Source organism: Sciurus vulgaris, assembly GCF_902686455.1.
Source record: "Sciurus vulgaris genome assembly, chromosome: X".
In the NCBI taxonomy this organism is placed as follows: domain Eukaryota; kingdom Metazoa; phylum Chordata; class Mammalia; order Rodentia; family Sciuridae; genus Sciurus; species Sciurus vulgaris.
In genome coordinates, this window is record NC_136471.1 from 77,601,091 (window position 1) to 77,626,148 (window position 25,058).

Genomic DNA, 25,058 nt, shown 5'->3' on the forward strand with positions numbered 1-25,058 from the left:
CCTGTCTGGGAATGGGATCTCTGCGTGCCCATTTCCTTTCCTCTTCGGGGCTGGAGGGCAGTTTCAGGGTGGGGCCTCAAGCTATTTCTAGTGCCGGCCAAATCCCTCCACCCCATCATCTCTTTTGCCTTCTGTGATCATATTTCCTCTCTACCTCACCAGTAACTAACAAGTGGCAGGACCATTGGACCGGAAACTATGAGAGAAGTCAGTTCCTCCACAAGCCCTAGGCTGAGCTAATGACTTAAGCAAGTGGGAAGGGACACTGGGGCCACTAGACTTGATCTGGCAGGAGGAACAGGCTCTTCTTTCTACAGCTCAGCCTGGAGCACTTCACCCAGCATTCCTCAGGGTATGGATGAGACATAGTTAGGCAAGAGCCTCTTGCCCTGGGAGAAGAGAATTCACATTTATCGAAGTCCTACTGTATCATGGGCCCTGAGTTTAGCCGTTGGTAGATATTATCTCATTGGCGCTTAACAGCCCAACCAGGTCAGCATTTATCATCCCTCTGGTGGAAATGACGAAATAGAGATTAACAAGCTTACCCGAGGCACACAGCAAAATCCAGGCACCAAATTCCAGCTCTCCCTGACTCCAAAGCCAGTGCTCTTTCCACCTTATCATGCTGCTTCAAAAATCTAGAAAACTTGTTTATGCTATCAGTTGACTCTGAATTATTCCACACAATTGACTTAACAGCTAGCTCAATCCTTGGTGAATTAATTAAATCCAACATATATTTAGAGAATATAACAGAAGTGTTTGCCTTTGCAGAGTTCGTAGTCCAGTAGAGAAGATCTAACAAGTGCAAAAATAAAGATATAACCTAACCCAGACATAGAAAAATTCTATGACAGAGCCAGAGAGGGGGAACATGGTACCAGCTTTGCTTTCAGATACAGTTTATGACTTCCTGGTGCCTATTTCTTCCCTTGACCTTAGGCAGAGCTTTCCAAGACTCAGGCCAGCCTACTGCCATGTGGAACTGACTCTCAACACAGGGATATTTTTTAAAATAAATGAGTCCCCTGGACAAAAAATAGTGCAAATAAGCAAGACCTGAGGATAATATTTGATTGGCAAATTCAGGGAGAAGTTTAGGAGCCCAGACTTGCCTGTTACCTGTAGCCAGCCTGCTTCTGTAAAGAATGGTTTACTTATGACTTTGCCCACTGTGTGGTTCAGTTAGTTAAAGCCAGGTGCAAATGAAGACAGGACAAGAGAATTAATCCTAATAGAACTGAGTTCTGTCTCGTGGCAGTCAGTTCTGGCCCCAGCTGACCATGTGGTTAGCAACGGTGTGCTCTTGGTCAGAGAGGACTAAAGTAAAAAGAGTATGGGTAACCACATAGTAGGGACTCACAAGTGAGGACATGCTGTTCCGAACCCTTAGCCCTGAGGAAACAGTTCACGACATGCCTTGCTGACCAAAGATCAACAGTGTCATCTCTGCATGTGGAGACAGAACATTCTCTCCTCCTATACCTCAACTAGACACTCTGCCTCTGATTTTTATAGCACTTTGATGCCAGAGGTTTGGGTCTCCCAGAGGAGATGCTTCATTGCAGCTGCCTTTCTTCTCTTTTGCTCTCTAAGCCTGTCTTTCCATACCCGTGAGATGAGTATACCACTTGACACTCTCTGGAGAAGAGGCCGCCTAAGAAGAGGGTGCCACACCTGTTTGAAGCCTTTTCTTCCAGAGCCAAGCCCACAAGGTTGGCCAATCAAGCCCACAAGGTTGGCTCAGGCTTGGACCAAGGGGCCCTCCTTGGCTAAAAATACAAGCCTCTCAAGTTTCTTCAGCCATGATGGTAGGGGTTAGTTTCTGGATGTGTCCCCCAGGTAACCCCTCTTGTCTCTTCCATATATGGGCTTGGGTAAAGATGATCTGTACTCAAGGACTCTTCCACCTCCAGAACTTGAGATGTCAGGCATCAGAGAGTAATAACTCCAGAAGGAATGACCTGAGCCCCTCTCCCCTTCTACGTCAGTACACGTGCACGTGCACACACACACACACACACACACACACACACACACACAACACATGTGCAAGCAAATGACATTAGAAGCATTGGCACAGTCCTGAGCATTTTCCTTTAAATTAAATGTGTAGAATTTTCTGTCATGGATGTGCAAAAGCCATCTCCATCATGAAATTATTGCCATGGATTCCACAAAGACACTGTTAGGATCCCTAGAGATTGTTCCACAACATCTCCCACGGTGCCAGATGTACATCCAGACTCTAAACACAGATGATTTGGTGACAGTGGCAATAACCATGGATTACTTCTAAGAAGCTCTTTGAATGGCATCAAAGTCTTAACATGTATCAACCTCCCTATTTTCATGGTATACCACTTTTTTCATGGAATTTGCTTACCACCTCACAGTATCACTATTGAAAGCACATAATGTTAAGGACCATATGCTCTCTCTCCAGAGAGTGTGCACAAATACTATTTCTGTTAAAAACTAAACAGAAATAGTAGCTTTGCCTATTTCCCATTCAGAGACTTATCCCAGTTGAATGATTCCCTTTGTCATAGAGTGTTTTTCCCCAAGTGGACCCTAACAGAGAAGCTGAATCAGATATTGTGACTTACCAAAGGTCACAAGGAGTCATCTAGTGAGCTAGAAATAGAATCCACAAGCCTTTATTTTGATTCCTTGAATTTAAAAACAAACTCTACTACAGAGAAAAAAAAACTGAAATAGAGAAACTAGACTTGTTTGACATTCCTAGGGCAGGCATTTCCAGGCAATCAAAGCTAATTAGGAAGCCACCATGGACTGTGAGGCCCAAAAGATGAATTAAACACAGAGGATGCCTGCCTTCAGGGAGCCGATGATCCAGTGGGGAAGTGGGAGATCCAGTCAGTATTGAAAAATCTCTATCCAATGCAGAATGTGCTTGTGAACGCCTAGAGGACCACAGAGGAAGTCTCAACCATCTTTGTAGTTCCACTACAACAGACACAGAGACCTGCCTTTGACATCGAGGATAGCACTATCTATTTGAACAAGGGCCATAAGAGAACTACCGACAGATTCTGGAGGGGCAGGGTTTGGTGAAGAACAAGACAGTTTTGTGAAGGAGGTGACATTTGAACTGTTCCTGGAAGAATGGGGAGGATTTTTATAGGCAGCAAGGATTGGGAGTGGACCTTTGGAGATCCCAGGATAGAAAAATGGCTAGATCCTAAGGGAAGACAAAGCATGGACAATTGGGGAGAACACAGAGTGGTCTGTTATGGCCAAAGAACGGGGAACAGTAAGAACTATGGTTGGAGAGAAAAATGGAGACCTGAGCAGAAAGACCTTTAAACAGCAAGCTAAAGAACTTAGCAGTGGACTGTCACTGAAGGTCTAAATCAGCCAAGTGATGCCACCAGGGCAGGGCTTCCTGATGCATCCTCCTGCTCTACCCAGTGAGGCCTCCCTGGCCTTTGGTAGTGGTGAGTTTCTTTTGATTGTCCTGTTTGTATGTGGTTTGGTTTGGAGGTTTTATGTGGTTTAGTTTGTTTTTTGGCCTTTCCCTTTTCCTTACAGTTTTTCACAGCATATGGTCCTGATTACGTGCTGGAAATCACGCCAAGCTGCCGGCCAGACCGCAATGAGCCCCACCGAATCCAGCAAATCCTCAACTACATCAAAGGTGAGCACCACCCCTCGAGTCTTGCACTCTATATTCCACCCAGTTTGTGGTGGCTCATTGGTGGGGGCCTCCTCAAATACCATTTGTCTTTTGGTGGTTAGTCATTTCACTGACTTGGAAGGAAAACCTCTTTTGGACCTGACAGATTGCAGTCAGAATTCTACACTGGCCACTCTGGTTGGGATTGTCATATGGTCAGCTAACATCACCTTCAGAAGGACAAAAGGTTCAGCTTCAAGCACATCCAAGGGAAAATCAGTTCTCAAGTATGTCCAGAGACCCTTTTACTTTCAAAAAGCCAACAGTAAAACCCTCTTGAAGATGAGGGAAGTTCAAGTCAATTTAGACTTGAAGGGGTCAGGTGGAGGAGCTAGCAGACATTCTCTTCCAGCATGAATGGTTCCTTAGTCCAGCAGGGTCATGAGAGACTATGGAACTCCAATGAGTATTCAGAGATTTTGATGTTCTGGGAGTGGGTTCCCCAGTTTCACCCTGGGTATTGGAGTTGGAGCTGCCACTCCTTCCTACTTCCCTCCCCTGAGGCTTCCCTGGAGTCAGAATGGATAGAAGGGGGATGACTGTCATCAGGCCATTGCCCTCCTGATCACACTGTTCACTAGCTGTTTGGGGTCACTGCCCTCAGCTCTCCAGTAGAGCCTTCTCCCAACCCCAGCTGCTCCATTCATTTTAAATATCTGGGGCAGCCATTTTCCTGTTTAATTGATTTTGTATGTGCATTTGTATATTTTTTGTATCCTAATTATTTGCAGAGTTAAGAAGCCAAAGGTATCATGTTGCCCATTCTGAGTGAATTTCCCGTGTTTATTCATAAAATGACCAAGATAACACCAGTTCTCCTACCTTTTACTCTCTCATTGGAATATAATCCAATGTGAAAGGGAGGCCTGTTCAATGCTGAAGTTAGCCCAAGGGAACATGCTATGTTCTGAGGGTTTTTACTGAGGATTATATTAAGGCCCACATCCACTCACAGAGCCCCATCTATGATGACATAAAAGTATAGGCAAGGATTCCATGTCCTGGTCTCCTGTGTCCTGAGAAAATTTTCTAAGCTAATAGCCATTGACTTAACGATTATTCTCAGAATTGCTTAGTGCCCCTTCTAAGGTCCGGTAGTCCTTGGCTTTCTCTTGCCTCTTGTCTCAAGCCACTGACCTCTGATCTCTCAAATGGATACTGATACCACAATTCCTCACTTCCTAACCAAATCCTCTTCCCTCGTCCAATCTTTAAGACCTTCAAAACTCTTCCATCGCTGGCCCTTCTTCACTTGTTCTCACTGTGCTGCAATTCTGACGAACACTAGTGATCCAAATCTGGTTTCCCCCTGCTCTTCTCAGACCCAGAAGACATTTCTTGTTTCCCTTGGACTGATTCTCAACCAATTTCTCTTACTCCTCTTCCTTCAACCTTGACATTTTTCCCCATCTGGCCTCTAAATCCTGGTCGAACACAGAGCAATAGAAACAGAGAAACTATACAAGCCTCTGCAGCTCCTTGCTCACACCTCCATTTGCGCACATATGTGTATGCCCTTGTTACCCTACGCTTGTGTCCAGGCACAGAGCCCTGGAGAGTGGTGACATCTTGCTATTGAGGAAATGAAAATTACAAGTGAGAGAAGACATAAGGAAGGTAATGCAAAGGGAAGAGAATTAGGAAAGGTAAGAAACTTAAAAGAGAAATAAATGAGACTTGAGATAAAAGGCTAGGATGAGAGTTGTTGAAAAAAAGGATCCTAGAGGATAGGAAAGTTACATAGAAGTCAAGATTTTTTCAAACGCACTAACAAGGCAATATTCTTATTATTACATGATGAATTTCCTGGGAGGAAACATATGGTCCAGGAACAGGGTCTTCAAAAGCAACTGGACATATACAAAATAAGAAGATAAGGCTTAGCAGCATTTTATCTGTAAGAGAGTTAGGGATTTTAGTTGACACAGAGCTCAGCATGAGTCACCAGGGCAAGGTGGCCTCCAGAGATGCTGATGCAGTATCGACCTCACTTTAAAAGGGCCCTAGACAAATAGGAGCATGTTCCAGGAGGTCAGTCACGCTGGAGAGAAGACTGGAGCCCGGGCTCCAAGAGGTCTGGTTAGAGGAGCTGGGGCTTTCTGGACAAGAGAAGGCTCAGAGGGACATGATCTGTTTCATATCTCTGAAAGGCTATCACAGAACAGAGGGCATGGACAGGGTTTATGTGGCCACAGGGCACAGAGCTGGACCTCGAGTATAAAAAGGAGGTTTTTTTCAATGGAAGGAAGAATTTTCTAACAATCAAAGCTGTCCAAAGTGGAACAGGCTGAGGTCTCTGTCACTAGAGATATACAAATAGAGGCTAGACGGTCACTCATCTGTCACAGTGCAGAGGGGCTCCTGTGTTGGGGGAGGGTGATTGAAATAAATTATTGTTAAGGTTCCTTCCAACCCTGAGATTCTAGTATACAGTGCATTTCGACGAGAACATAGAAAATAAATGAAAAGAATATGTTGAAAGCACAGGGATTGGTAGATGAGTCACATGTTGGGGAGGGGCACAGATAATGCTGTGTGTGGGAAAGAATTGATCTAGAGGAGAAAAGCAAAGTGGCTAAGAGTGGGTGAGGAGGAGCCAGGGAGGGAGGACAGCAAATAGAGTAACTGTAGACTACTAGGAATGATGAGCTCTTCCATTTAGCCATTCCCTTCATATTAGCAGTCTTGTGCTCTAGCCATGAGAATTAGCAGAGCACCAAGTCCACAACCAAAAAGACAATCAGTTCAACCTAGAAGAAATTAGGCTAGAAAGAAGTCCAATGTTGCTAAAAATGGCCAGGCTAACCTGCTATACTGATACTGTGCCCCTCAGCCTGGTGACGCATGCTGCCATCAGATAGTACGTTGCCATGACAATGGTCAGTGTGGAAAGGCGGCTGAATTTTCTGCATTCTGAAAGATTTTCCTGAACCTGTCTCCAAGACTGTCATTTGCTCTTGCATGTAAAAACCTCAGAGAAGTGGCCATTTCTGTGCCTCCCCTCCCCCCACTTCCACACCACTAAAAACACAGTCAGGTGGGGAGGTACTGGTTGATTTGGGGAGGTGAAATGGCAATGAGGGAGTAAATTGATTCAGCCTCACTGTGCAAGGGAGTTTAGCTAGCAGGTCTAGTTGAATTTGGTCATCCTTTGAGCTTGGGTTTTTTCCCTTTCTCACCACATCCCTCAGAAGCAGATGAGATTTTAGCCTATTGGAAATCAAACCCAAGAAGGGTCATCTTATAGAGGTGCATTTCACATACTGCAGAATGACTAAAGATGCAGGGAAATTTCGACCTCATCTTATTCCACCCTTTCTGCCCATTAGTCTTTCCAAGAGAGAAAAAAAAAATTAAAACCATGGAGAGTTCATTCAAACTGTTTTATACAGAGAAAAGCTGTTTTGCTCTTGCAAATTGCTCTTCTCATGCCAATGAGCTATCCTAAAGGTATGTGTTATTGTTCACAGGAAGTATGGGTTAGAAAGCACATGGTTCAGCCCGGCTCATGACTACTACTGTAGAATCATCCTTCTCGCACCATCTTCACATGCTCAGAGTTGTTTGCCTTTCCTCTGGTTAACGTACTCCAGAGGAATTAGCTCACAGTGAACCTTCCAGAGCTGGAACAGTGCTGATGTGATCAGTCCCCAGAGGGAACCAGCTCTGCAAGCCTGGCTAGCTCTGCATGGGGAAACGGGGGTAGAGGTAGGAGGTTTTCTAGTCTGCAGTACCGCTGATATATGAATCAAGTAGGGGCCCATCAGGGGCTCAGAGCTTCATGTTGCAGCTCAGCCCAACCCTCTGGGGAGGGGGGAAGGGGAGGGTGCATTGTGTATTTGTGAGTATATGATGGAGTGTTGGAGTTGTGACTGGAGGTTTCAACACTTACTCTTCGTTCCCAGAACTATACCCCAAAGTTTCCCTGGGATTGAAAAAGAAACAAATGGAATGGAGAGAAAGTGGGGGAGGACAGGAGTGGAAAGAGCAAGGCCTTGAGCACATCTCTACTTTCCAACCCTTAGTAAGGAGGTTAACTTGATTTGGCAGCCTCTATAATGCAGATTCGGGGAGATGGACCCACAAACTGATGTAGGCATGGGGAGAGATATCACAGGTGAAATACTGAGAATAATAGCCACTTTTTGTCTTCCATATGAGGAAACTGAGGCTCAGAGAGGATAAGTGATTTGACCAAGGTCTCTATTCATTCAGCAAATAATTTACAAAGGGCTTCCAGTGTGCCCTACAGTGTGCTAATAAAGCAGTGGAACAAACATTTGAACCCAGTTCTGCCTGAATGGGAACTCTGGAGTCCAACTGTTTGGCCTCTCTGGTGACCTTCCTCTCCTTGGCGGCATTACCTTATCAAAGCAACTCGCCATTCCCTGTCTGCTTTTTCCAATAGCCCCTAGTAAACCTCTGACATCCCACAATGTACACCCAACTCCTTCCATGGGGCTGATACAAAGCACCTGATATCTCTTGTCTCCCTGGAAATGAGAGGAAGACTGCCATAAGCAACCCTTGAAGTTCTGGCCCCTGACCTAGGCCTTTTAACTCTCACCAACCCTCCATCCTGCCATGCCTCCATCACCCCCATCATATTGTAATTTGAAGCTTCCAACTCTGTTCAGAGCTAGGTAGGAAAGGACAAGAGGACAGAAGGTTGAAGAGGCCAGCTCACCCAGTTCCTACTGCCTGAAGTGTGCCAAAGCCACTAGCCCCAGTTTGATATTTGTAATTCCACAGCCCCAAGCTGAGACCCTTTGCACATCTGTGAGGAATGTTTACAAGAGAACCATTGTTCAGGGTGTGGACAGCACCTCCTCAGGCAACCTGAAGTCTGAGATTGACATCCTTCTAGGGGCTGGCATTTGGGACTTCAGGGCTGGGCATGTTCAAGACCTGCTAGAGCCCGAAGTTGGAAGCAGTGCTCCTGCCTGGGGGGAACACTACTCCATGGAAACATGGCTTCCTCACATACTTCCTTTGCTTCCTGAGAAGCAGACTGACCATTTACTTTAGGACTTCTTGGGACGACTTGGGAGCAAGATTATGGAGGATACCCTGAAACAATTTGCATGACATTAGGTAAAGGTCTCTGTGACATCCATGCCTTATCCCCCCTTCCCTTCCTCAACTCTGCCTTCTCTGTATTCTCCATTTCCCTGTGGTTCTTTGTAGGATCCTACTGACAACCCAGGATTCTCCATTGAAGACTTCCTTTCCTTCCTGTTTCACTAAAGGGTATAATAAATGGAGACTGGGGAGTGTAGCTTAGTGGTAGTACACTTACCTGGCATGTGCAAAGTCCTGGGTTTCATCCCCAGCACCACCCTCCCCCCAAAAAGAGTATAAGAAATGGAAAGGTTTGCCATTGTTGCTTTTAAACAGAAAAATAACTCATAAAAATATCATACTAAAATTTTTACAAGTTCTAAAATAAAACTAGAGGTTGCTCCCTAAAGTTATGGTAACTTAGAACCTTTTATCAAACCATGAAAACTATTGGCAAGTCATTTATGAAGATTTGAAATTTCTTCCTAAATTCATGCGATAGGATCTACCATTATTGAAAGCATACAACACCATTCCCTATGCTGGACATCATCTCATTTAACCCTCAAATTTCCTTGTGACACAGGAGATTGGTACCCAACGATGTTGTGTAACATGCACATAGTCACGGAAAAAATAAGCAGTGGGTTTGGTATTTGAGCCCAGGCCTGGTGCTGTTCCTCCATTTGGCAACATTGACCTGTCAAGCTAATTCCACATCTCCCACTGGATTTGTTTTTCCAATTGCCCCTATAAAACACTCCTCACCCTACCCAGGCTCCCAAAATGAATTCTGATCCAGCTTTATTTTAAGAGGTATAAATATATCTCCACTTTAAAGCCCAGGTCAATCAGTCACCTCCTGGGTGGGCAGTGCTGGGGATGAAAGCCAGGACTTTACACATTCTAGGCAAGTGCTCCACCACTGAATGACACCCCCAGCATGCCCCCCACACACACTTTTTGTGACAGGATCTCATTAAGTTGCCAAGACAGGCCTCTAACTTATGATCCTCCTGCCTCAGCCCCCAAGTAGCTAGGATTATAGGTGTGCACCACCACACCTAGCTGGCACACGTTTTTGAACCTTCTCCCCCTTCTATGGCTTGGTGCCACAGAAGCTATAAGAGAAGTTGAAAACATGGTCTCTGCTGCTGATGAACAGTTGAGAAGTCTGGATGAAAAGACAAAATTAGCCCCCTTGAACAGATCAGATTATTGTGGGAGCTCATGCTATATAAAACCAGCCAGGGAGTAAGAATTTGGGGAGACAGCTTTCAGAAGACTTAGAGGATTTGAATAGATCAGAGTGAGGATATGATCATAAGCAAGGGAAATGAAGAATGGTAAGAGTAAGGACAGATTGTAGGTTCCCTTGAATTTCAGGCTGATTAGTCCATATCATATATGGTAAAGTGAGACCCATTTTAGGTTCTGGAATTAGAATAAAATTTGATACAGTGATATTTGGGATGGATCATGATGGTATAGAACAAGGGGTAGACTGGGCTTAAACAGCAATGGTAAGGTAAGGAGGAGTAACCCAAGACTATTTATGAAGAGTGTATTTTCAGCAGTTGGAGATGTGTCATTTGTAGAGGATCAAGGAGAAGGGAAGAAGTAAAAGTGACTCTGAGACATCTAGATTGGACACTAACTGGGATGGGAAACTTTGGAGGGAGAGCTGTAGTTTTAAAGAAGCATGCTTAATGTTTTCTGTTTTGATGTATTGAATTTGAGGTGTGGTACTGATTCACATAGGACATCTATATTGAAAAATGTGTTACAACCAATTAAAGTGCAAATTTTAAAAATAATTTAATGACACAAGAATATGCTCATAATAATAATGTTAAGCAAAAAATCAAGTTGCAAAACATTTTAATACCATGTCATCTCAATTTTATAAACATATATAATGTGTGTGTGTGAGTGAGTGAGTTAGTTTATGGCTATGAACAGAAAAACACTAGAAGAAAATGCTAATAGTAGTTATTTTCAGATACTTTACCAAGATTGGTATTATGGGTAATTTTTGTTCTTTTTTTATTTTTTTTTTTTTATTTTGAGACAGGGTCTCACTAAGTTACTTAGGGCCTCTCTAAACTCCTGAGGCTAGCCTCAAACTTGTGATCCTCCTGACTCAGCTTCCCAAGTCTCTGGGATTAGAGACCTGTGCCACCATGCCTGGGTTCTTTTGTTTGTTCTTTATTCTTTTTTATATGGAAAGTAGAAGGAACAAGTCTAACTAAAATAAAATATTCTTTAAATTTTCTGCCATGTACATTTATTGCTTTTGTAGTCAGGAAAAATTAATCCATGTTTGGAAGGGATTTTTAAGAAAAAGACATTAATCTTTTGTCAGACCTTATGTCCCAATTCTTGGCTTATAAAGTCTAACCACTACCCCTGCAGGCAGCTAGAACAATAATGAACTAAAGGGTGAGTGATTTAAATGTCTCAGGTGCTATTTCCTTTCTAGGTACTTCTAGGAATTCCAGGGTGCTTCTGTTTATCTTGAAAAGCAGATCATCCCTTAACTCACAATGTAAACCTCTTCTGTCTGGCAGAAGGGCAGAAAATTCAGGCGCTCCCCAGAACCACCTCTCCCTCCAAAATTCCCTTTCACTCTAAGGCAACTATCTCAGTCTCTCCAGTGTTTCTCTTATGTTTCATTAATCTATATGTCTATTGTTTCATAGTCATAATTACTATAGTTGTATAATAAATCCTAAAATGAAACAGAGTGATTTCTCTTACTTTCTTCCTCTCAAGAAAAAAAAAATTTTTTTTGGCGGTACTGGGGATTGAACTCAGGGCCTTGTGCTTGCAAGGCAAGCACCCTACCAGCTGAGCTATCTCCCCAGTCCTTCTCAAAATTATTTTAGCTAAACTTATTCCTTCAATTTTCTTTCTTTTTTTTTTTTTTTTTTTTGGTTTTTCCCACATTTTTTATTGGTGCATTATAGTTGAAAATAATAATGGGGTTTGTAGTTACCAATTCCTACATGGGTATAATATAACAATATAATTTGGCCAATATCACTCCCCAGCATTTCCCGCCTCCCTCCCTACTTCCGACCCCTTCATCCCTTTTCTTTACTGATCGCACTTTGATTTTGAGGAAATCCACCCCCACCTTTCTTTTTCTTTTCCTCTCTAGCCTTTTTTTTAATTTTATTGTAAACAAATGGGATACATGATGTTTCTGTTTGTACATGGAGTAACAGCATACCATTTGCATATTCATACATTTACATAGAGTAATGATGTTTGATTCATTCTGTTATTTTTTCCTTCCCCCCACCCCTCCCACCTCTCTTTTCCCTCTATACAGTCCCTCCTTCCTCCATTCTTGCCCCCCTCCCACCTCCCATTACGTGTCATCATCCACTTATCAGTGAGATCATTTGTCTTTTGGATTTTTGAGATTGGCTTATCTCACTTAACATGATATTCTCCAATTTCATCCATTTGCCTGCAAATGCCATAATTTTATTATTCTTATAGCTGAGTAATATTCCATTGTATGTATATATACCACAGTTTCTTTATCCATTCATCAATTGAAGGGCATCTAGGTTGGTTCCATAGTATGGCTATTCCTTCAATTTTCCATAAAAGGTTTAGAGTAAACTTGTCTGTATCTACTCAAAAAATCTTGATGTTATTTAGAAAGGAATTATATTAAGCCTATATATCAATTTGGAGAGAGTTGACATCTTTACTATATATGTTGATTCTTCTGATCCATGAACATGGTATGTCTTTCCATTTTTAGATTTTCTTTTACTTCCTTCAATACCACTTCTTAATTTTCAGCACACAGATGCAAAACAGATTTTATATATAAGCCTTCCTTTCTTCCTCCCTCACTTCCTTCCTTTCTTTCTTTTTGAGTAAACATGAATGGAAATGAATATAGATATAATATATATATATATATTATATATATAATTATTATTATTACTAGGGATTGACCCTGGGCACTTAAAAACTGAACCACATCCCCAGTTGTTTTTATTTTTTATTGTTTATTTTGAGAGAGGTTCTCACCAAGTCACTTAGAACCTTGCTAAGTTGCTGAGGCTGGTTTTAAACTTGTGATTCTCCTGCCTCAGCCTCCTGAGTTACTGGGATTACAAGCATGTACCACCACCCCTGACTGGAACTGAATTTTTAATTTGTGTTACCATGTGTTCATTGTCAGTATATAGAAATATGACTGATTTTCATACTTGATCTTATATTGATGACTTTACTGAACTCATTTATTAGTTCTCAGTGTTCTTTGGCAGATTCCATGTGATCTTCTATATTGAGTATCATTCATATACAAATAAAGACAGGTTTGTTTAATCCTTTCTGATCTATGTATTTTTAATTCCTTTTCATGCCTTAGTGCTCTAGTTAGGACTTCCAGTACTATGTCGCATAAGAGTAGTGAAAGTAGACATCCTTACCTCATTCCAGAATGTAGAGAGAGAAAACATTCCATTTTTCATCATTAAGTATGATGTTAGCTGTAGATTTTTGTACATATTTTCTATATTTTCTCCATCAATTTGAAGCAATGCCTCCTCTGTAGTCCTAGTTTTCTAAGGGTTTTATCATGAATGTGTTTTAATTTTGTCAAATGCTATTTTTGCATTAGTTGATATTACTATTGATACCAATATATACATTAATGCTGACATATATATACTATGAATATGTATCAGTATTAGTATACATATATATTATATATTAATATATGGTTCTTAAACTTTTAATATTATTGGTTAAATTCATTGATTTTCAAATATTAAATCAGTTCTGTATACCTTGCATACTTTGGTATGATATATTTTTTTTTCTTAAGGATTTTGTTTCAATATTAATGATGAATATTAGTCTGTAGTTTTCTTTCTTGTACTGTCATCATCAGCATTTAGCATAGGGGCACTAATTACCCTATAAAATAAGTTTGGAAATATTCTTTCCTATTTTCTGCAGGATATAGTATAGAACTGGTGTCAATTCTCTTCTTCAGTACAATTCTCCAGTGAAACCCTCTGGGCCTGGAGATTTCTTTTTCAGGAGTTTGTAATTTCTACATTGATACCATTTTGGTCAGAAACTCTTTATATGTAATTTCATTTTTTTTATTTGTTGAGACCTGTTTTATGGCCAGGATGTGACCTATCTTGGTAGACCTGTGAGTGCTTGAAAAGAATGTGTATTCTGCTGTTGTTTGGAGTGTTCTATAAATGTCAGTTACATCCTGTTGATTGATAGCATTGTCAAGTTCTTCTCCATCCTTGGTCAATTTCTGTCTAGTTACTCAGTTGGTTGCTGAGACAGTCATGTTGAAGGCTCCAGCTCTAAATCTGGATTTATCTGTTTCCCAATGCAGTTCTATCAATTTTTGCTTCACATACTTTGAAAGTCTGCTGTTTGATGCATTCATATTTCAGATTGCTATGTCTTGGTAAAATGACCCTATTACTGTTATATAATGTCCCTCTCTGTCCATGGTAATTTTATTAGTAGACTGACTGCTGTGAAATCTACTTTATCTGATATCAACATAGCAATACATCATATTCTATCCTTTTACTTTATTTGTTTTGTTTTGTTTTGTTTTGTTTGTGGTGCTGAGGATTGAACCCAGGGTCTTGTGCTTGTGAGGCAAGCACTCTACCAACTGAGCTCCTTTTACTTTTAGTATATCTTTATCATATTCAAAATGAGTTTCTTGTAGGCAACATATAATTAGGTCATTTTTTAGTGACACTGCCAGTCTTTGTTTTTTTAATTGCTGTATTTAGATCATTTATATCCAGTGTAATTTTGTTGTGGTTTGACTCTCCCATTTTATTTTACTTTTTTGTTATCCATTCTTTGTTCCTCTGTTTTCTCCTGTCTTTTATTGTGGGTGATTTGTACCTTTTTTCAAATTCCATTTTGATTCATCTGTAGTACTTTTATTATATCTCTTTATATTGGTTTTTATTGGTTGTTCTGGATGTATATTGTATACATATAACTTCTTAGAGTCTACTGTTGTCAACATTTTAGCAATATGAGTGGAGAGGCTTTGTCTATTTTTAAGTACATTTCCTCCCCCCCCCCATTTATTAAATAGTTGCCTTAAACATTTTCTCTACATACATTTAGAAGCACATCAGTGTTACAAATTTTACTTCCCACCAAATGTAATTTAGAAAACTCAAGAGGATAATTGAAATCTATTATATCTACCTATATTTTTATTCTTCCCATTGTTCTTTCTTCCTCTCCGATGTTCCAAGATTCTTTGTTTTATCATCTCCTTTCCATTTCAAGAACTTTGGCTATTCTTTTTTAGGATAGGTCTACTATCAAAAAATTCTCAATGTTTTCTATCCTTTATGAATACCTTAATTTTCTCTTCATTCCTGAAGGATATTTTCACTGGATATAGAATTCTGGGTTGACAGTTCTTTTCTTTTAGCACTTGAAAAATATTCTTCTGGTCTGTGTTTTATGAGAAATTCATTGTCATTTGAAGTATCAATGAATTATCAATTATAGATAAGACTGTATTTCTCTTTTGCTGCTTTCTACATTTTTCTCTCTTCATTTAGATTTTGGAATTGTAATTATGATGGTCTTGGTGTGGATTTCTTTTGGTTTATACTGTTTGGGGTTCAGTTAGCTTCTTGAATCTGTAGGTTTTCTGTCTTTGGCCAATTTTGGGGAATATTTAACCATAAATTTTTTCAAATAATTTTAGCCCTCCCTCTCAGACTTGATGTGAATGCTAGATCTCTTTAATGACATGAATGTTAGATATTCTATCATAGTCCTGCATGGTCCCTGAACCTCTCAGTTCTTCAGTCTATTTTCTGTCATTTGTTCAAACTGAGTAATTGCTATTGTTTGATCTTCTAGTTCACTAATTCTTCTTTCACCCTTCCCATTCTGCTATTAGAAATACATGTTGTTTTTTACTTTACATATTCTAGTTTCTTGTTCTAAAATTTCCATTTAGTTTTAGTTTTTCTTTCTGTTTCTTTGCCAGCACTTACTTTTTTTTCATTTGTTTCAAGCATGTTTGTAATTGCTCATTGATGTATTCTTATGGTGGCTGCTTTCAACTCCTCAGATATTCCCAATATCTTTTTCATCTCTGTCGTCATCTGTTGATTATTTTGAGATTTGTTTGTTTTTCTTTTTTTCTCATTCAAGTTAAGAGCTTCCTGCTCTTGTTATGATGAATGGTTTTCTATTGTATCCTGAACATTTTAGGTATGATGTTATGAAACTCTAGATCTTATTTAAATCTTCTGTTTCAGCAGGCTTCCTCTGACACCATACTGTCAGAGGAGGGGTTCACTACCCCATTACCTCTAGGTGAGAGTAAAAGTCTAGGTTCCCACTTTAAAGGGGTTTTCAATTTTTAGGAGTATACTAGATGGAGCAGAAAAAAGACAAAATGTTCTTTCATATCTGAATGTTTATTTCATATTTCATATGTGTTTTGATAATGTTTATGTTAAGAATGGCTTTTCAAAGGCCTCTCTGAACAATAATCAAAGCATATACCATAACTCAAAATATGCACATCAATGAAATATGCACATTCTGTATCATCTTTCAAGTGCCACTGAGATTCTCTTTAAGTTTAGATTCCTAAAAATATTAATTTTTTTAAATGATAAAAGTCTTAGTTCCCTGTTCAGCTACCATTGACACCCTGTTGGAGAAAATTGGTTTATCGTTCCTGTGGGGCAAGAGTAGAAATTCAGGCTCCCAACTAGTGGAAGGGTGGCTTGGTCACTGAGAGGCTAATTTTCTATTTTCATCTTTCATTCACTCAAAAAATATGTATTTGGTGTCAATTTGTGCCAGGAACTGTTCTAGGCACTGGTAATACAGCACTACAGAGGACAAATAAAGAGAGCTTACATTGCCCATAAAGCTTGCATTCTAGTGAAACAGAGAAGCAATAAGTAAATAAATATTTGGTGTTGATTACTGATTAATTCAGGGGAAACTCTTTTAGATAGTGTGGTCAATAAAGGTTTCTTTGAAGAGGTGACATTTGGGAATAAAACTTAAGGAAATGAGTGGAGGAGATTTACAAAATTGAGGTGAAGAACATTCTAGATGAAGGGAAAACAGGATCAAAGACCCTAAGGCAGGAATGGATTTAGTGTGTTTAATATATATGTTTTAACACATATTAGAAAGAAATATAACTATTACATCAAATTCTTTGACTTCACTGATATTATTGCTTAAGATGAAGCTAAGTATTAAAAATGACTTCATATAAGAAAGGTTTCTACATAAGTGATTTGTAAAAATGGTAAGACTCTTGACAGTATTGAAGTTTAGGAAGCAAATCTATCTCTGAGGTAGATAAGATTATTTCATGAAAATATTATTTAACGTATGAGAGAACCGAGGTTTAGAAAAGTTAATTACCTTGTACAGGGTCACAATGCCAGTGAGTGGGGGAACTGGGATCCCACATGAGAAGTTGAGGATCATGCCCAAAGCTTAGAAGAAGAAATACAGATTTTTCCTTCTGCCTGGTAGAGCTGCTGATTGTTGCATACAACAAACCAACAATTTTGGAAGGGCAGGTGGAGGACTCTAATGTACTTAAGTGAGTTTGTTTGTTTGTCCAAAAAACATGCCAAAAGCAATTAATATTGCTCATTCCCCTCCAGCTTTTAGCACTAAAATGATCCAGGGGCAAAATTATTATTTTGGAAATGATTAGAGAAAATAAGGTAAGCCACTCAGGGTTCTGGAATGTCCCAACTGTTGACAACTTTCTCAGTGAACCCAGAGGCCCTTTAACCCACTGAGACTCAGGTGCTGTCTTGAGCTCAGCCACCAAACCCAGCAGTGCTGAGAGTCATTTAACACCAGCATTAGCAGGCCAGGCTCCCTGGCTTTTCTACCAAGAGAAAGTTGCTGCAGGATTCTCACCATAGAGTTCCAGAGGAAACTATACAGATATTGCATCCCAGGAACTCCTCTGCTATACCTTGATGGGGGCATCCCCAAGCCATGGTCAGGCCACCAAGGAGCTGGGAGTCTTTTGAGAAAGGGAAGTATCTTTATAGGCTCTTGGTTTGCCCACATCCTTCTGCCTCTTTGCAGCTCCAAGCATATTTTGGAGGGAGATTTCATAAAGATTTCTAAATTGAGTTAGAATTTCAAGTCTATTGTGACATGCAAATTAGTCCTGCTTGCCCATTGGCAGCAATGCAGCTGAAGTGCCTAGAGACGGGCCATAAAATGAAAACATCAAAGTGATTAAATGTGCCCGAAGAGCATAATTGAGTGCATGAATAAGAGAAAATAAAACAAATTGATTTTCTCCAGTGCCAGAAAAACAGAATAATTGAGAACAAAATAATAGACTTTGAAGTAATCAAAGTGAGGAATGCACCATAGTGACATAGAAACAGCCAGTTGTGGGAGAGATTTATTGTGTTTCTGTTATCATTTTTACAACTTTAATTTCATTAGCTAATAAATACAAATCAATTGAAAAGTCAGTCAACCAGAGAGGAGGAAGTCCCAAGCCAAGATTTTTATTCACATCTCTAAAACAGGCTGAGGCGGTGATCCTTAATCTACTTTCATAGGCGCGCATTTCCCCTGTGAGCTGGAAAACAAGTTCTGGGCGGCCTCTGCTCTGGAGGTGGTGATGTTCTGTTCTGTCAATCACTTTCCACATATAGGTCATAGTTTCAGCTTTCAAAAGGGTCACTTTTATACCCCGCCAAGATTTCCAACAGACAAAATTGTCTTAGTGGAAGCATCTTGGTTTGTGAAGTTGGCATGTTCATGGCACTGACCAGCACATGTGGTCTTTCATTAAGTCTTTCTGGCTTCATTCAGTGTTAGTGGTGATGGCCACAGCTATGGCAAAAACAGCAGGAGCACCTGCTACTCTCACAGTACTACTGAGCATCTCTGGCTCATTTCATCCATTCCCCCCCTACCCCCCCCCCCAACATACACATGCACACCCCACACACACACACACACAAGTGACACTTAAATCTAATCTAAATCTGGGAAGCCCAAGCAAGTGTATGCCATTCCCTTGGCTTCAAGCCTGGTACCCATGATGCTGGGGAAGATCACTGGTGAGATGCTAGGCCAGGGGAGACTTTTCATATCAACTATGGAAATAGAGAGCTAGGGACACCAAGTCATGCTAGGACCACATCCTGGAAGATCACAGAGTAAACATGAGACTGTTGCAGAACTATTTTTATGGCTCCTCCAAGAAAAGAATCCCTCCACCCTACTCAGCTGTTCATGGCTGGGCTCAGTGACCCTTCCCTTCAAGATCTGCAGTAATGGCTGATGTGACCCGAATTGTGGTTTTCCTTTCACAGGCCTTTGAGCTACTCTGGCAGTGGTTGGCACTTCCAGATGTTCATGACACACCCTACCTTCAGGGCTCTACAGTCAGTGGCCATGCCTTTGGCTCCAGTAAAAGTCTCTGGGACCATTGGGACTGTAAAGCAGGGTGTGCAGAAGGAGTTGGCAGCACTGAGACTGGCACTATTTGCTGGCTCAATCCGGATGGCATGGTTAATAGATTGTGCCTGCCAGGCAATTTCTCCTGGAGAATTTATCTTCCAGGAAGCACCTAGAAGCTGAAGGGAGTTTCTCTGACCTTCTGGTGGCATCCGAGGCCTAATAGTGATGTGCTTTGAGGCAAATAGGGGATGTTAGCATTTTGCTCTTTTGTGTAAGAGAGCAAAAATTTGTCTCCAGTTCAAGTCGAAAATCCCAACTTCCATTTCCCACTGGTGTTTGGGTGGAGCAAAATGGAGCAAATGGCTTTCAAAACTCTAAAGCATTATACAGATGTAAGGCGGTATTATTCTTCCTACCACTGCTATTCCCATTATCCTGGATTTCCCAGGCCAGAATTTTTGTCTGAAAAAGAAATGTGAAGAAGGCACGTCAACCAAAGAACCTGGGAGCTGTGACTCCAAAACGCCTGGGAGGCATCGCCCAGCCCAGCAGATAGACAACTGCTGAGACCCAGCTCCACAAGCTGCCTGGCAGGCATGCAGCCCACTCCTGTGATGTCACCTCTACAGTTACTTGTGCCCATCCCTCCACATGAAGCCAGCAGATTTAGGCACAGGAGGGGAGAAAAAATGAATCATAGGCTATTTTAGAAATTGCTTCGATTCCGTTTGAGGCCACAGCAGTGCCTTGCAAGCTGAGACCAGAGCACCCTAACCATCAGAGTAATATCCTTTAAGTGCTGATATCCTGTAAGTGCCAGAAGCCTGGTGGGATTAATCCACAACCCCAGGTTCTAATTCAGGTCAGAAAAAGACAAGTGGTAATTGGTGGTTCCACATAATTGTCATTGAAAGGCTTTCTGATGACAGGAGGGATCGACATTCCAAGGCAAGCAATGAAGTTGACAATTAAAGGCTAAAAATCAGCCATTCACATCAGCACATGCCCAAGGCTTCACAGAAATTCTTTGGACTGCCATTGCTCCCAGGTAAAAGGAAGACCCTCAAACTGCCCATAATGGGGCAACAATTGGAAAGTTTGCTCTAGCCCCATATCACACTAGATCCCCTCTCCTTTCTATAATTCCAGCCTCCTGTCCCTCTGCCTGACTTTCATCCTGGGTTCTGGCCACAAAAACTTTGCAGTTGCCTTTATATATCCTGCTGCTCTGTTCCTGCTGCATGGAACATTTTTTCCACCTTTGCCCTTCAAGATGCCACCTGCTCTGTGAAGCTTTTCATGCCCTCTCTTTTTCTGCCTCCAGCATTTTGTACATATGGGTATTTTATTACCCCGTTGCTATGGGTGATGATGTGCTTGACTCTGAATATCTTTGTTGCTCACTGAACCAAGAGCTCCTTGAGGGCAAGGACTGTGTCTTGTTCTCCTCTATGATTCCAGTGCCCAGAACAGGGCCTAGGCCACTGTAGACACCAGTAGAGGCTTGTGCAATGAATGGACAGAGAAGTAGACCAGATTGTGCAAGGGAGCTGCATGGAGTAGGAAGCACACCATGTGAGATTTTCATGCACTAGAGGTCAATGGATGCAGAGCATCCTGGGCATGAGCTGTTCAAAAGACATTCCTACAATCATTTTTATCAAAATGTGCTTCATGTTCCTCTATAGGAGAGACAATCTGAGGTGACATGAAGACATTTTTAATTTTTTTTGTACCAGGTATTGAACCCAGGGATGCCTAACCACTGGGCAACATCCCCAGCCCTTTTTAATTTTTATTTTGAGACACGGTCTCACTAAGTTGTTCAGGGATTCAGTAAGTTTCTGAGGCTGGCTTTAACCTTGTGATCTTCTTGTCTCAGCCTCCTGAACCACTGGGATTGCAGGCATGAGCCACTGCACCTGGCTAGACATTTTTAATTTTAAAAGTCATATTTATTTTAATGTATGTTTTAAAATGTAATAAGCACATAGAGTCTTTTTTATTTTTGTTTTTGTTGCTGCTTAGGCTAGATGAGGTTGAAATAGGTATTAAAGTTTTAGAGGTGAATGGATACATAGAAGAATATTAGATGACTATTAATAAAGATGCTATGTAGATGTGACAACATTCCTGAAAGGATTGCTCATAGGATGTTAGTTTGGGAAATACTTTTCAACAGTCCTAAATTCACTTGTCTGTTATGTAGTGCCACACAGCTTCCAAGGGTCCTGGGATCACTTTGGCATTCCTCCAAACTGCTGTGATATTGCCTTCAGAACTCATTTGCCACCTCTCCTGGTAGCACTGATTCTCCAATTGTTAGCATGTGTTTGCTCACCTCAACCACATTTATAAGGTCCCTAAGAGCAAAGATCAAGCTTTAAACCTTGTAGATTTAATGAGAAAGTGCTTAATCCACTGCCCTATAACTCTACAGATGTTTGTTCCTTCAATGAATAAGTATTGAGTACCTAGTATATGCCAGGCACTGTAAAGAGTGCTAACAACAGAGAAATGAACGTTAAAGCCCCTGCCCTCCTAGAGCTTGTGAGAGAAGACAGACTGCATACAAATAAACACACAAGATGCTTTGGGTGAGCAAAGTGCATTAATGAAAATAAAATTGGACCAGGTGACAGAAAAGGAGTGACTATCTAATGGTCACTCAGCTTGAATGGTTATAAGCCCCCTTACAGGTGACTTTTGAGTTGAGAACTGTTCACTCAAGGTCACAGAGGTGATGAGATAGATAAAAAATGGGAATATCCAAGGACAGAGCATTCCAGGCAGAAGAAACACCAAGTATAAAGGACGAAGCCCTAAGAGGGAAAATTATTCATGTATTCAAAACACACCAAGAAAACCTGTGTGGCTAGAACCAAGAGAACAGGGAAGGTGTGGGTAGGAGGCAGGAGACAAGGGACCAGTTCCTGCAGGCGAGTTGCTTAGATTTTATTCTAGGTGTTATTGGAGGCTGTTAGAGGGTTTTGAGCATAAGAGTGATATACTATGACCTGAGTATTATCAAAATACTCTGATTGCTATATAGAGAATAGCTTGTGGGACTGGGGATATGACTCAGTTGGTAGAGTGCTTGCCTCACAAGCACAAGGCCCTGGGTTCAATCCCCAGCACTGGAAAAAAAAAAAAAAAAGAAAAAGAAAAAGAATAGAGAGAAAGAGAGAGAGAGAGAGAGAGAGAGAGAGAGAGAGAGAGAGAGAGAATAGCTTGTAGGGGACAAGGAAGAAAACAAGGATGCCAGTTTTGAGGCTACCAGAATCATCGTGCAAAGAGTGACAGCGATTTGGAGTAATGATAACTAGCAGTGAAGGGTGGAGAGATACAGGTGGCTTTGGAATATATTTTTGAGGTAGAATCCATGAGACTTGCGAATGGGTTGAAAAGAACCTTTAAAACAAAAGAATAAATAAGGATGGCCCCTAGTCAGTGTTGTGAAAGAAAAGAACAAAAAAACACAAGGGCGGCTGTATTGTCCAATACAGCCACCACTAGCCATATGTGGTTATTTAAGTTTAAGTTAACTAAATAAAATTTAAAATTAAGTTCCTCACTTGCACTAACCATATTGCAAGTGCTCAATAGCCACATGTGACTACTGGCTACCATGTTGGGCAGCAAAGATATAGAATAATTCCATCATCCCAGAAAGTGCTCTGTGTAGGGTGTGTGTGTGTGTGTGTGTGTGTGTGTGTGTGTGTGTGAGAGAGAGAGAGAGAGAGAGAGAGAGAGAGATTAGGGACCAAACCCAGGTGCTCTACACACTGAGCTACATCCCCAGTCCATTTTTATTTTTTATTTTGAGACAGGGTATGGCTGTTTCCCAAGCTGGTCTTAAAATTGCTATTCTCCTGCCTCAGCCTCCTGAGTAGCTGGGATTACATGTGTAAGTCACCACACACAGCTTAATCTACATTTAAAAGACTAGGTAATAAGAGGACAAAAATATAAGCCACAGACTGGGAGAAATATTTGCAAAACTTATATGTAGTACAGTACTTATATATCCAAAATATGCAAAGAACTGTTAAAACTCAACAATAAGAAAATAAACAACCTAATTTTTTTTGCCATACTGGAGATTAAACCAAGGGATGCCCACCACTGAATTATATCCCCAGCCCTTTTTATTTATTTTCATTTCTTTTTTATTTTGAGACAGGATCTCGGTAAGTTTCCAAGGCTGGACTCAAACTTGCAATCCACCTAACTCAGTCTCCTGAGTAGCTGATATTGCAGGCATAGGTCAATATATCTGGAACAGGCAACCTAATTTTAAAATAGACAAAATATGTAAACAGTTCCCCAAAAAAGATATACACATGACAAAGAAACATGAAAATATGCTTAAAATCATGTGTCACTAAGGAACTGCAAATTTAAACAATGAGATACTGCCAGGTGTAGTGACAAATGCCTGTAATTCCAGCTACTTGGGATTGTGAGACAGGATCACAAGTTCAAGACCTGCCTCAGCAACTCAGAATGATCCCGTCTCAAACTAAAAATTTTTTAAAGGGCCAGGATGCAGATTAATAGTAAAGCACCCCTGGATTCATTCCCCAAAACCAAAATAAAAAAAGGAACCATTAGATACCACTTCAAACCTATTAGAATAACTAAAATCCAAGATACTGACAACCCCAAGTGTTGGAGATGATGTGAAGCAACAGGAACTCTCATTTATTATTGGTGGGAATGCAAAATGACACAGCCACTTGGGAAGACAGTTCAGCAGTTTGTGGCAAAGCTAAGCAGTCTTACCATACCATCCAGCTATTACTGTCCTTGGTATTTACCCAAATAAGCTGAAAAACCCCTGCCCACACAAAAACTTATACATGAATTTTTATGATAGACTTGTTCATGATTGCCAAAACTTGGAAGCAAACAAGATGATATTTAGCAAGTGAAAGGATAAACTATGGTACATCCAGACAAGGAATATTATTCAGCACTATAAAGAAATAAGCTATCAAACCAAAAAAAGACATGGAGGAGTCAAGTGCTGACTCACACACCTGTAATTCCAGCAACTTGGGAGGCTGAGGAAGGAGAATCCCAAGTTCAAGTTCAGCCTCAGCAGCCTAGCAAAGCCTAAGCGACTTACTGAAACCCTGTCTCAATATTAAAAATTACAAAGGACTATGGATGTAGCTCAGTTGTAAAGTGTCCCCAGGTCTGATCCCCAGTACACCCCCCAGGAAAGGACATGGAGGAAACATAAGTACATATTGCTAAATGAAAGAAGGCTAAATGAATGAAAAGGGTTTATAACATAAGATTCCAAGCATATGATATTGTGGAAAAGGTAAAACTACAGAGATAGTAAAAAGAAGAATGATTTCCATACTTCTGGGGAAGGAAGAGAGGACGAACAAGTGGAACTCAGATTTTTAGGGCAATGAAACTATTCCACATGATACTATAATGGTGGATACATAACCCCATGCACTTTTCAAAACTTGTAGAAATGTACAATACACAGAGTGAACACTAGGACTGGAAATGTAGATCAGTGGTACAGCACACATATGCAAGACCCTGGGTTTGATCTCCAGCACTGAAAAATAAAATCAGTGAATCCTAATGAAAATGTGGACTTTAGTTAATAATCATGTACTAATATTCATTCAAACTGTAATACATGTACCATACTAATGCAAGATGTTAATAATAGGGGCAACTGCCTGCAAGGGAAAGCATAAGGGAGTGTGTGTGTGTGTGTGTGTGTGTGTGTGTGTGTGTGTGTATAATCTGATCTCTCTACTTCCTGCTTGGTTTTTCTGTA

General features: G+C 40.8%; 1 protein-coding gene across 2 annotated transcripts in view; it reads left to right on the forward strand.

Annotated features, from left to right (window-relative positions):
* HDAC8 (histone deacetylase 8) overlaps positions 1-25,058 on the forward strand; it is a 218,745-nt gene that overhangs the window by 188,781 nt on the left and 4,906 nt on the right. Inside the window, exon 10 of one of the 2 annotated variants that reach the window (XM_079125045.1) lies at positions 3,559-3,664. The exons of the other annotated variant lie outside the window; for it this stretch is intronic. Coding sequence (XP_078981171.1) covers positions 3,559-3,664 — 106 coding nt within the window. The remainder of the gene's footprint in view (positions 1-3,558; positions 3,665-25,058) is intronic. 2 annotated transcript variants of the gene reach the window in all.